Source organism: Plecotus auritus (genome assembly GCF_963455305.1).
Source record: "Plecotus auritus genome assembly, chromosome: 2".
In the NCBI taxonomy this organism is placed as follows: Eukaryota; Metazoa; Chordata; class Mammalia; order Chiroptera; family Vespertilionidae; genus Plecotus; species Plecotus auritus.
This window is the reverse complement of record NC_137771.1, coordinates 97,471,976-97,483,814: the sequence shown is the minus strand read 5'-3', so window position 1 is coordinate 97,483,814 and position 11,839 is coordinate 97,471,976. Positions and strand designations below refer to the sequence as shown.

Sequence of the window (11,839 nt, the reverse complement as noted above, 5' to 3'; positions counted from 1 at the left end):
AAAGCCATCCCATTGTTATCACAGTCTGGACTAGACGATGGAAATCAGGAGCCCTTATCAGAAAACACACAAGAAGCTGGTAACAGTGTGTTCTTTGCCCGCCCTCTTGCTTAACAGTCTCTCCTACTACACTTCTCTTTTTGTGGTTTCATGGCATCTTTTAAGATAAGACACTTACTTCTTCATTCATTGTGATCCCACACAAACTACAAACCAGGTAGATAAAGGAAAATAAGCTCTTTACTAGTTTGAAATCAGAGGGGCTATAATAGAATACCAATCCTTTAGAACAAAGGGTGAGAAACACTGGCCAAGGCAAATTTATCTTCATAAATTGGGCTGCTCTCCTATATTTCAATTAAATGTCTGTTTTTAAGCCTCCCTTCAACAATGAATGTCTCTCTATCATAGCTCCCAGAAATCTATCTGTGAAATAAATTACAGTATTATAAATTTTCTGATGGCTATCAAGAGAGTACAGCAGTTTCTTAGCTTACTACACTGTCAAGAATCTACATATCTGCTTGGTGCATTCAAAAGCAATCACTAACTTTTTCAATATAAAGAAAGGAAAATAGATACCTATGCCAAAGTTAATGGGTGTAAACAGCTAACAGAGCTGACATTACAAAGGAAGTTAGAGATTTTGGGATGGTAGATTTGTTGCGGAAGATATATGAAAACTATCACCATTGAAAGGGCCAGTGATGAAGCTGTGAGCTTGGCCTTGGATTTCCACAGTCTCTATGGAGAAGAAAGTCTGCCTAAGAATAGGATATTAGTTGAGGGATTGTGTCGAATGAAAAAAATAAATGGATGGTCAGCCACAAAATTTTCCTCTGGCATAAGCATGCAGAAGTTGGCAATTCCAGCTGTGGCAGCTGCTGCCTCTGTGCCCTCCTCATTTACTTCCACAAAAGACTTGTGGACAATTTTTGATATAAAAAGATCTCCGGATCTTGACATGCCAGACAGATCAGCCTTGCTGTTAAAGAGATCCTCTATACCCAGGCTGGCCAGGTGAGAGTTGAGGTTGTAGTTCTCTTCCAGCTTGAACCTGGGCAGGTGGACATTGACTTCAATGGAACTGAGATTCTCAGGTTTTGTCCACTCATGCAGTTTTTCTAAGGTCAATTGATCTTCGATCTGAAATGAGAATGGGCAAAAGAAGAGGTGAGAACTATTTCACATAAGCAAGGTAATAAACATTAATTACATGAATGGACTCATGTTATCAGTTGCTAATTAGTTTTTTTCATGTTTTGTGCCAAAATAGATTCCATTTGGAGGATTTCATTTCTTTTCAGCAATTGGTGATAATAGAACAGAGCTCTGTTCCAAGCCATCAAGGGCTCAAGTAACAGGGACTTTGGACATTAGATGCTTCAACTACCCATCCATCCACCCACCCACCCATCCATCCACCCAGGTTTTCCTAAACCCCTACCACACTGGATTACTGTGATAGGCCATGATGGCTGTTATTCCTTTAACTGGTTGATTGGTGCAAGGTAAAATTCAAAAGTATTCTTCTGTTTCTTCTATTCTGAACCCTACTGATCACTGTGGTTTTCTGTGAACTCACTGTGCTGAAGAAATCTCTAATAGATTTAGCTTCTGGGTAAAAAAAGAAAAGGGACTAGTTCCTCATCTAAAATTGGGAGAGGGTTAATAATATTACCTCTTATGGCACTATTGTGAGCATTAAATGACTTAATGTATGCAAAGCACTTGGCACACAGTAATTGCCACAAGAATGTCAGCTATTATATTACCATATCACTACTACTATTGGACTAGAATGGACCCATCATTCCACTTGTTCTACTGATGCTGATTATCTCTTTTATGAGGCTGGAGAATTTCTCTTTATAATCAGAGAAGAGAAAAATATGAAAATATAATTAAAAGAAGGAACATACTGATTTTAGTACAGACTTTATACATGCAAATAATTAATATTGGACCTCTTCCTGATAACATTTTGGTTAGGGAGAGGGTAGAGAAAAACCACACAGTAGGCTAGAGACACTAAAGAAAAAACATAATCTTCACAGTTTAGCCTAGTCCTAGCCTGACAAGAAATGTCTTTGCCTTTAACTGAAATAAAATAGAAACATCATACAAAGTTCATATCATAAAATAGGCTTAGCTTTCATATGGGTCTTTTCTACCATGTAGCTCTTAGAAATTTAATTCGCTATCTATATGAATTGTGATGAGAATGAGCACTGTAATAATAGGATGTCATAGTACAAGATGAAGCTACCTACTATAAATGTTTTGGGAATCTTAATTTTAATATATTGGTTTCAATAAAACAATTCTAATTTTACTGCACTTTTCTCTAAAGTTCATTTAAGAACATTTCTGTGAGCTGCCACTGACGTTAAATTTAATATAGATCCTTAGATGTCCCCCACCACAACTGTTCACTGACAGTTGCTGAAAAGTTAATCTTAGGGCTTCAGAGTAGCAAACATTGATGGGCCACTACCACACAACATACACACAGGCAGAACCGATGTGTCAGACGGAAACATGAAGCATGAGCATGGGAGCCATTACCTTCTTCAGACCCGTGGCCTCGTCCTCGATGTCATCTGGCAGCAGGATGACCATGCTGAGCTCCCTGCCTTGGTAAGGCAGCTCCAGCACCCGGCACTTAAGGTCCTCAATGTAGCCAAATGGGAATTTGCTCTTCTGATACATCATTTTCACTGTTTTTGTGTCTTTCTGAATAGTTGAAAAAACCAAGTCACTCACATTATTATCTGCATTCTCTTAGAGCAAAGAGCAATTTTGTAATTACATCATCTCACCTTATTCAATCTGAAAGGTGTATCAGTTGTGGCCTTTTTACTAAATTTCTCCTGCCAGTTTCCTTTGAAATAGATGGCATTAACTAGCACAAGTTTAGTCATATTATCAACCATGCCTGCAGCCAACAATTCTGGTATTTTCCCTAAAGAAATAAAGTAAGTTTTTTTTTTTTTTAAAAATTCACATATCAGCATTTCAATTTTTTTTAAAAAATATATTTTATTGATTTTTTACAGAGAGGAAGGAAGAGTGATAGATAGTCAGAAACATCGATGAGAGAGAAACATCGATCAGCTGCCTCTTGCACACCTCCTACTGGGGATGTGCCCGCAACCAAGTTACATGCCCTTGACCGGAATCGAACCTGGGACCTTTCAGTCCGCAGGCTGACGCTCTTCCACTGAGCCAAACCGGTTTTGGCAGCATTTCAATTTTAAACTGCATTGAAATGCAATTCAAATTCATACTTTATATTTAATTCCCATTAATGTATTAAGTTAAGGAAGCCCTTCCAGTGTGTTTCAACTGTAAATTAACAAACTAAAGGGTTTAAAAGCTAAAAACAGGACAATCTTCTCTGCATTATATGAGAAACAATGAGCCTTCTTTTGTGAATGGCCATTCTTTGGCAGGCATAAAAAATATTTCTTAATGAAAATGATTTTTAAATAAGTCATTTCTTCAAAGCCTCCAAGTGGAAGCTGCTCTCACAGAAACTATTTTAACAGATATCCAAAGGCGAGGACAGTTAGTCCTCTGAAAGAGCAGTTCCCCTGTGACCACAGCATAGCCATGACGAACACCTTGGATGGGAGACAGGTGTTGAGTAGGTGCCTTGCCTTAGACCTTGACGAGGTTAGAGAGAGTTGTGGTGGAGAAACAGCTGAGATGGAGCCACCCCGACAGCTTAGACAAGACATTTGCCATATACTTATGGCCACAGCAGTTTGTGTCACAAGTATGAGAATACTTGAGGACCCATGTATGAAAATCGTGCAAGTGGCTCGCCCCCACCGCCACAGCTGCCTCAGTCCCTGCCACCGTGGCTTTGTCCAGAAGGTTGTCTGGTCTAATTAGCATATTATGCTTTTATTATTATAGACTAGAGGCCCATTGCACAAAATTCGTGCACTCGCAGGGGAGCAGGGGGGTCCTTCAGCCTGTCCTGCACCCTCTTACAGTCCGGGAGCCCTCAGGGGATGTCCAACTGACAGCTTAGGGACTCCCGACTCTCCATAGGGAGTGGGCCTAAGTCGTCAGTCGGACATCCCTAGTGCTGCCATGGAGGCAGGAGAGGCTCCTGCCACTGCTGCTGCACTTACCAGCCATGAGCCCAGCTTCTGGCTGAGTGGTGCTCCCCCTGTGGCAATGCACTGACCACCAAGGGCAGCCTCTTCATTGAGCAGGATCAGGCCAAAAACTGGCTCTTCAGGCATTAGGCAGTAGGTTAGCTTGCTGCTCGGGTCCGGCCTATCAGGTCTGAGTGATATGGGCCAGACACGCTCTAGCACCCTCCTGAGGTCTCTTCCTGGCTGGCCAACCTCCCACATCCCTCCCTGGCCCCAATTGTGCACTGTTGAGGTCCCTCCGTGGGGCAGGGGAGGGATGTGGGAGGTTGGCCAGCCAGGAAGGGACCTCAGGAGGGTGCCAGGGCGTGTCTGGCCCATATCACTCAGACCTGATAGGCCGGACCCCAGCAGCAAGCTAATCTACTTGTCAGAGCTTCTGCCCCCCGGTGGTCAGTGCACATCATAGTGAGCGGTTGAGTAACCTTAGCATATCATTAGCATATTATGCTTTGATTGGTTGAACAGACAACTGACTGGATGACCAGACACTTAGCATATTAGGCTTTTATTATATAGGACTAGTGGCCCCATGAACAAAATTTGTGCACAGAGGTGGGCAGCCCAGCCTGCACCATCTCCAATCGGGGACCCATTGGGGGATGTCCGACTGCTGGTTTAGGCCTGATCCCTGTGGAATCGGGCCTAAACCAGCAGTCGGACATCCCTGTCACAATCTGGGACTGCTGGCTCCTAACCACTCACCTGCCTGCCTGTCTGATCACCCCCAACTGCCTCTACCTGCCTGCCTAATTGCCCCTAACCTCTCTGCCTGCCTGCCTGATCACTCCTAACTGCTTCTTCCTGCCTGCCTGATTGCCCCTAACTGCCCTCTCCTGACGGCCTGATCTCGACCTCAACAGCCCTCACCTGCCAGCCTGGTTTTACCCCCAATTGCACTTCCTTGCCAGCATGGTTGCCCCAACTGCCCTCCCCTGCTGGCCTGATCTCGCCCCCAATTGCCCTTCCCTGCCAGCCTGATCACCCCTAACTGCCCTCCCCTGCCAGTCTGATCTCACCCCCAACTGCCCTCCCCTGCAGGCCTTATCTTGCCCCCAACTGCCCTCCTCTGCCAGCCAATTTGGTTCTGATTGGTCTGTTTCTATGCCAGTCATCATCAAAAGCTCTGCCTCCTAGGCAGTCATCAGTTCCTCACAGTTCACCCAGATTTGGTTCTGATTGGTCCGTTTCTATGCCAGTCAGCATCTCTGGGCCTATCAACAGGGCCTGATCAGAAAGGCGGGGCTGATCAGCATTCCTGGTGGAGGCCTAGAGAGAAATGGAGGTGCAATTGCTGGCCAGGCCCAGAGAGAAATAGAGAGGCAAGTGCTGATCAACAGCTGCCACAGAGGCTATGGATCAGACCCTGCTTCTCTCTTCAGGCCACTCTCCAGGCCTGATTTGCAGCCCCCTCAGCAGTCAGTGCTGGGTCACCATGCTTTCACTTATAGAAGTCAGTGCTGGGTCGCTAAGGCAACCCAGCCCTGACTGCAGGACTGACTTCTGTGTGGTTGAGCTTCCAGTCATTGTGGATGTGATGGACCCAGGATTCTTTTCCATAATTTGGGCCAGGATGCATTTTCCTCAAAGCTTTATCCTTTTTATCCTACATTCAATGTTAGTTTTAATTTTAAAATGTGGTTTTGTGAATTTATGGGGAAAATATTTAGTTGCTTCAGTGAAAGCATGTTGAAGTTCCCACTTTGAGGAATTTTCACATTTAAAAGCTGTCTGGCACTGGGCAGTGGCAGAGGTTAGCCCCAGCGAGAGGGTGAGGACACAGGAAAAGGGCAGGGAATCATCTGCAGGCTGGGAAAGTGGAAGGAGGAAAAGAACACCCAGTGTGTAATGAATGACTACATTCAGCCCACTCTCTTACCTTCAGTCTGCCCTTTGACCCACTCATTTATCACCTTTCTTGCATCTTCAGAGGCTCGCAGAAAATCTAAACTGGCCAGTTCAGCTCCATACATTTTCTGGGTTGAAGCTAAGAACTCCTGTTTAAAATAAAAAGGTAAACAAACAAACAAACAAACAAAAAACACAAAAAAACCCTCCCCCGAATAACTCCTACTACATACAGAAATGGTTTTATAAAATCCTTAAAAGTAATGGAAATTGTCCTAAAAGACATAAACTTCATTGTAACAAAAAAATTCTAACCCTTATACTTTTTACATCATGGTAAAAAACACATAACATTAAATTTACCACCTTAATCATTTTAAGTGTACAGTTCAGTAATTTTGGTGTTGCATAAAATTTACCAATTCTTTTCTAACCTTTGGCTAACATTTTCATAAATAAGTAAGTATACACTGATTGTTTTTGGAAGTGAATTATGGAATTTACTCTTGCTTTAGAAAAACAGCCAGGGTCAATCTTCTCCTATGAAGACTATCAAATGAAATTGAATCATTAATGGGGATACTGTCATATGTTTAAATTCTGTATTGTTTTCTGAATGTTTATAAAAATAAAAACTGACTTCTGTGACTTGATTGTGCTGGAAAATGTCTGCACTGTTTCGTGAGTTTTAGAATGTGAATGTAAAGTACTCACAGGGAGGAACTCATAGGTTTTCTCTCCATATAACCTATTAGCAAGTTTCAGAATATAGGGAGCTCCGCGCTTGTTGATATCAGCATTCAGACTCTGAAAACTGGAATGAATCTCCTTAACCGCATCAAAGTGAAGAGTCTAAAATAGAGAAAACATTCTTTCTGCTGCTATTTATATTGAAACGGATTCCTTGACATTTGCTTCTATCAAATTAAATTAATACTTATTTTACTAATTATCAATAATCCCAGCCCAATACTTTATTAAAATTTCATTGGAGAACAAAAGAATAGAGAATCTAAAATTTATAGCTTTGTGAGACATAATTACATTATGGTCTCTTTTTATATCACTTCTTTTTATAATTATAGTGCCATGGATGTAAGTGGTTAATAGGCTAAATATTTATCTATGTCTGCTTTTTCTCCAAAGAAAACCATAACTGGTATATTCATATATAAATTCTGTATCAAAGAGAGTTTTACTGAAAGTTCTCAGAAATAAACAGTAAAATTAAGAATCATCCCCTATGTGGGAGCACAAAAATATTACAGAATTGAGGGGATTTTTAAAATACACTATCAGCATCAGTAACTTAAAAATAACATCTATAAACTTAACATTCAGCAAAAGTTTAATTTTCATGTTACAAATGAAGAATCCTTTATGGTTTTATGAGTCCTGGGTTGGTTCCTTATTTTAACACACAAAGAATAAACTTACGCAATGTACAAAGTCCAGTTACTCACCAAGATAGGGAATATTTGCACAGTTGCTATGATAGATCTGCTTTAATGGAAAAGTAGGGGAACCCTTAAAACTATTTTTTGCTGAGGTAATACAGTCCCTGGATAAACCTCAAAATACAAGCTGACATTACCCTGCAAGAAGCAACTAACCATTATTACCAGGGGGTAAAATGAAAAGTGGGTTTTGGAAAATATAAAAATGCTTTCATGTCTGCAGTGGTAACGACCATTGGTTTTTCATAAAATGAGGAAATAAAAGATTTGGAGCTGGAACAGATGGATAAACTTGAATCCAAGGCTGGACCTTCCCCAGTTACTGGCACCTTGTAATATTTCCCCTACTTAGGGAGAGCTAGAGTTCCCCTCTCAGAATTCACCAAAGACCACACAGCACAGTGGTGCGCCCCACACCCATGAAGGCCGTGTGGAAGGTCAGGCATTACTGCTTCTTCTCGCTGTAACAGGGACCTGCCTTACCACCCAGGGCTTGGCCCTGTCCCTGCAACGGCCGTACCTCACTTCTTTCCTCTCCTTCAGGCCCTCCTACCCACACAGGCACTTGTGCCAGGCACCGGGCTAGGCCTCAGCAGTATATAATCCCATGGTGCCCTGTTCCCTCTAAAAGGCAACACCGCCAACTTCTCCACTGTGGTGCATTCCCTGTGTTATTTTGTGCTGAAACGTAACATTACATAGCAGGCATTTATTAATGAGTAGCGGGTTGCATGCAAAGCAGAAACTGAAAAATCTGAGTTGAGGTGCCTTCAAAGATTTGCCCACTGCAACAGAAGCAGCACACCACCGGGGCTTTCGTAGCTTTCTTCACTGCTGTATCCTCAGTCAAACACAAAACAGTGCCTGGCACATAGTATGTGCTCAGTAAGAACTCAATCATGAGTGAAAGCCTGCATATAAATGAACTGTTCTTGGGGCTTTTCTGGAAGTCTGGCCTCGTCGTGTATAGCTGTGGAACACACAAGTACAGTGTTTAAATCACCCTGTAAGAGCTCAAAGGCACGCCTTCCTAGTAGGGATGCACAGGGAACCCAGACTCCTTTTGTTAGTTTCTGCTGACCTTGGACATCTGTGCCGCGGTAGTGCCTCTGGTCCCCAGAAAGACCATGGCCAGCGCTGAGGAGATGCTTATGGGGGAGATGAAGATGTTCCCAGAGGGGTTGTTGTCCTTCAGGGTGCGGAAGAGGTCCACTGCGAACCGGGTGTTGGCCAAGCTCAGCTGCTCCATGGTGAGGCTACAACACAGGACAGAGGCCTAGCACACCAGCAAATTAGGCAATGACATTCCTCCACGTCTTCCTCGCCCTGAAATACCCGAAACTTGTACTTCCTTTCCTTTTTTCAGGAGGGCAAGAGCACTGTCCCATGAGCTCACAGGTGGGAACGGGACAAGGATCCATCAGCGACCTGGGACAGGACCCAGGGATCCTAGAGGGCGCTGCGTTGCAGACTCAGCAGCCAGGACTGGGCCTTTCCTACTCAGCGGGGGAGCACACACATTTCCCACCCTTTACCAGAAATGATAATTTTCTACTAGAAAATCAGAGCTACCAACTCCGCATTAAAGCAAGTTTCAGCAAAGTGATCAATTTTCCTCATTTTCAAGATTCAGTTGCTAATGTTTAGAGAGGTGAAGTGTCCCAAATCTTGAGGCTGGTATAGGAAGTGAGAGATTGAAAACCCAGCACGGGCCTTAGGGTCGGGGTGCAGCCCACCAGGAGCAGGGGACAAGCATCCTCTCTGACACCCTCAGGCGCTGGTGACTGGCCTTCCTCCTCAGCCCAGAAGCCTGCTTACCAATCCTGACTTCTCTCAGAGCTTGTTTCCACAGAGATGGGCAAGGAAGGATAGTTGTGCTGGCTGCTTCCCTGTAAGTAATACATGGAGTTATTACTGTTGTTATTGGAAAGTAACCTCTAGGATCACATTGGCCTCCCCTCCCTCCCTCCCTCCATACCTTCCTCCCTCTCTCTCTCCCTCCCTCTCTTCCTCTTACCTTCCCTCCCTCCACAGCAATGAAAAGCTATGCCTCCTGGGCTGCCTAAAAACTGTCTCAAACTGCTCAGGGAGGCAGGGAGTTGAGAAAGAAATAAAAATATTATGATCTCAGGCTTGGCTCTGGCTTCCAGCCACAAGGCCGCATCCAGTCCATGGCAGGCCAGCTGGCCCTTGCGCCCCAGATTAGGGGGTTGGGTGGGGGATGTTTCTGGTGTCGCTTCCTGCTCAGATGAGCAGTTCAGGCAGCAATTCCAGAGAAAGGGCAGGGGCTGCGGGTACCCAGGCCACTGAAGGCCAGGGCTGAGCGAGGAGTAGGCACCTGGCAGATCCCAGCCCTGGGCAGCCCCTACCGGCTCCGTCTCACTTCCCTAATGGGCCTGGTGCCCGGACCTCACCCGTTGCTGGCTGCTTGGGAGGGACTTGGAATCTGACAATACCCGCAGTGGCAAGCACCGCCCTTATATAGTCCCTGCGCGGGTGCAGCTCTGGGCCGGCAGGAGGAGGAACGGGGCGGGGTTGGGGGGCGGTAGGGGAAGAGGAAGAAGGGCGGCGCTGGGGGGCGGGGTGCTGGGGCGGAGCGACAGAAGGAGCAGGGTGGGGCAGCGGGGCGGGCACAGCAGGAGTCTGGGCACTGCCAGTAGAAGCCTAGATGAGGGTGGACTACTCAGGAGATGAGCACCATTTTGAGTCTAGGGGACTCAAATCTCTGACAAGGACCTGATGGCCTAGTTCTTGCCTAAGTGTGAATCACTGAGATGACATAATTATCACCTCTTAGAGGGCAAACTAGCCCCTCTGAATCTCATCTGTATACTCCAAATTGGTTTTGTTTTTCTGTGCTTTTGTTTTCGTTTTGTGAGGTGGGGAGGAACCTCCAGTAAAAGATAAAACAGTCCTGTCAGCTGATGGTCATTGATGCCAGTTCAATGCCACCAGGAATCCCCAATTTAGGGTGCAGTGAAGAAGGAAACTTAGTGCAAACAGTTCTATTGTGATGCAGCTCAGTTACTAGTATGAAGCAGCAGGTGGCAAGGTGGCCCTCTCTGGCTAGCAAGCTCTGCTCTGCTCTGGTCTGCTCTGCCTGCTCCATTCCATCTTCCTCTTCCTGTTTCTCCAGGAAACAATCTTGAGTGGAAAGAGAAAGTGTGCTTCCAGAGCCAGAAAGAGCTGGCTTAAATAGAGAGAAGTCCCCACCCCTGGTTTCGGATTGGTTCATTCTCATGCAAGAGAAGACTCCAAGTCCTCAAAGTTTGATTGCTCCAAAAAGCACTGTCCTGATTGGTCAGAATGAAGCTGCTCTGATTGGTTAGTGAAAATGCTGGTAAGGATATAAGTGCACATTTCCAAATGAATGGGGAAAGCCTCAGTCTTAAAGATTGAAATATATTCTAGGGACTCCTTTCTAAGGGCTGGCTCAGATGCAGGAACACAGTGCAGGCAGCCAGTTCAGTGCAGTCTTCTCCTTGAAGTGCCCTCCTGGTGAGTCCCCCTCATCCCAAAGAAATGGCTGCAAGGGTCTGTCTTATAAATTTGAGTCCATTTAGCCACCAGGAGTCCTTCTTGGTAGGTATCTTCTTTCTCAGGGTCCCCAGTTCCAAACAACAACCTTGATGTCACTATCTTTAGAAACCAACATGAATGTAGCCCCAGTATTCTACTCACGGTGATGGCTACACCACTATTTCTGTGGATCATTTGTTTGTTTCCCACTTTAAATTTCTGGGAATGTAACTTCACCAAAATTTATAGTGGTTGAGGGTCTGAAATAATTCTGCATTCATGAAAGTTGTCCCCTGTTTTCTTACAAATCTCAACATGAAACAGCAACAAAGAAAAAGTACTATTGTGTGTGTGTGTGTGTGTGTGTGTGTGTGTGTGTGTTTTAGTATGGACAATATAGTGTGAAAGGGATTGTAGATTTTTGTTTGTTTGTTTTTCACTCTGAGAACTTGTTTATCATGAAAAGGGTCAAGGAAGGTCCAATAATGAGTGATAAAAATTCTATAGATTTTCTTTTAAGCAGGAAGAGTTTAATAATGAAGATTTTAGACTGATTTACAGCTTATTAAATAAAGAAACCAACACTTATTGAAAGCCACTTATTGCTAAATTCAAGTGGTTTTATCAAATCTGGTAAGCTCTCTACCATTTCTCACAGAACCAGAGCACCACTCACTGGCTTCTTCAAAGAGGTCAATTTTGAGAAAGTCAAGAAAGAGAGGCTGCACTGAGAAGTTATTAAATTAAAATCTGAGACACGTTAATTGAAGAAAAAAGTTTTCTGAATTTTATTTTTTCTCCTGGCATGCTGTATTTGGGTTAAATAGAAAACAAAGCCATTTCCTA

The 11,839-nt window shown here is 44.1% G+C and overlaps 1 protein-coding gene across 3 annotated transcripts; it reads right to left on the bottom strand.

Moving 5' to 3' along the window:
• Positions 1-222: 222 nt before the first annotated feature.
• On the bottom strand, positions 223-10,000 carry LOC308242901 (leukocyte elastase inhibitor-like). 3 transcript variants are annotated; one of them, XM_080657681.1, is made up of 8 exons: positions 9,889-10,000; positions 9,293-9,363; positions 8,556-8,730; positions 6,732-6,869; positions 6,049-6,166; positions 2,823-2,965; positions 2,569-2,736; positions 223-1,146 (listed from the first exon to the last, which is right to left on the bottom strand). In XM_080657681.1, exons 3-8 carry the CDS (start codon positions 8,721-8,723, stop codon positions 745-747), a joined length of 1,137 nt encoding a protein of 378 aa, XP_080513807.1. In that variant the 5' UTR covers positions 8,724-8,730; positions 9,293-9,363; positions 9,889-10,000; the 3' UTR covers positions 223-744. The 3 variants fall into 3 exon arrangements, with proteins under 3 accessions (XP_080513807.1, XP_080513808.1, XP_080513809.1); XM_080657682.1 differs by having other exon boundaries at positions 9,492-9,921; XM_080657683.1 differs by lacking the exon at positions 9,889-10,000 and adding an exon at positions 9,813-9,863.
• Between the last annotated feature and the right edge of the window lie 1,839 nt (positions 10,001-11,839).

Coding starts and splice junctions, on each gene's coding strand:
- LOC308242901 (XM_080657681.1), bottom strand. CDS start 8,723: ATGGAGCAGCTGAGCTTGGCCAACACCCGGTTCGCAGTGGACCTCTTC. Junction 6,870..8,555: donor CCGCGGCACAGATGTCCAAG/GTCAGCAGAAAC, acceptor TCTCTATTTTAG/ACTCTTCACTTTGATGCGGT. Junction 1,147..2,568: donor AGGCCACGGGTCTGAAGAAG/GTAATGGCTCCC, acceptor TTCTCATTTCAG/ATCGAAGATCAATTGACCTT.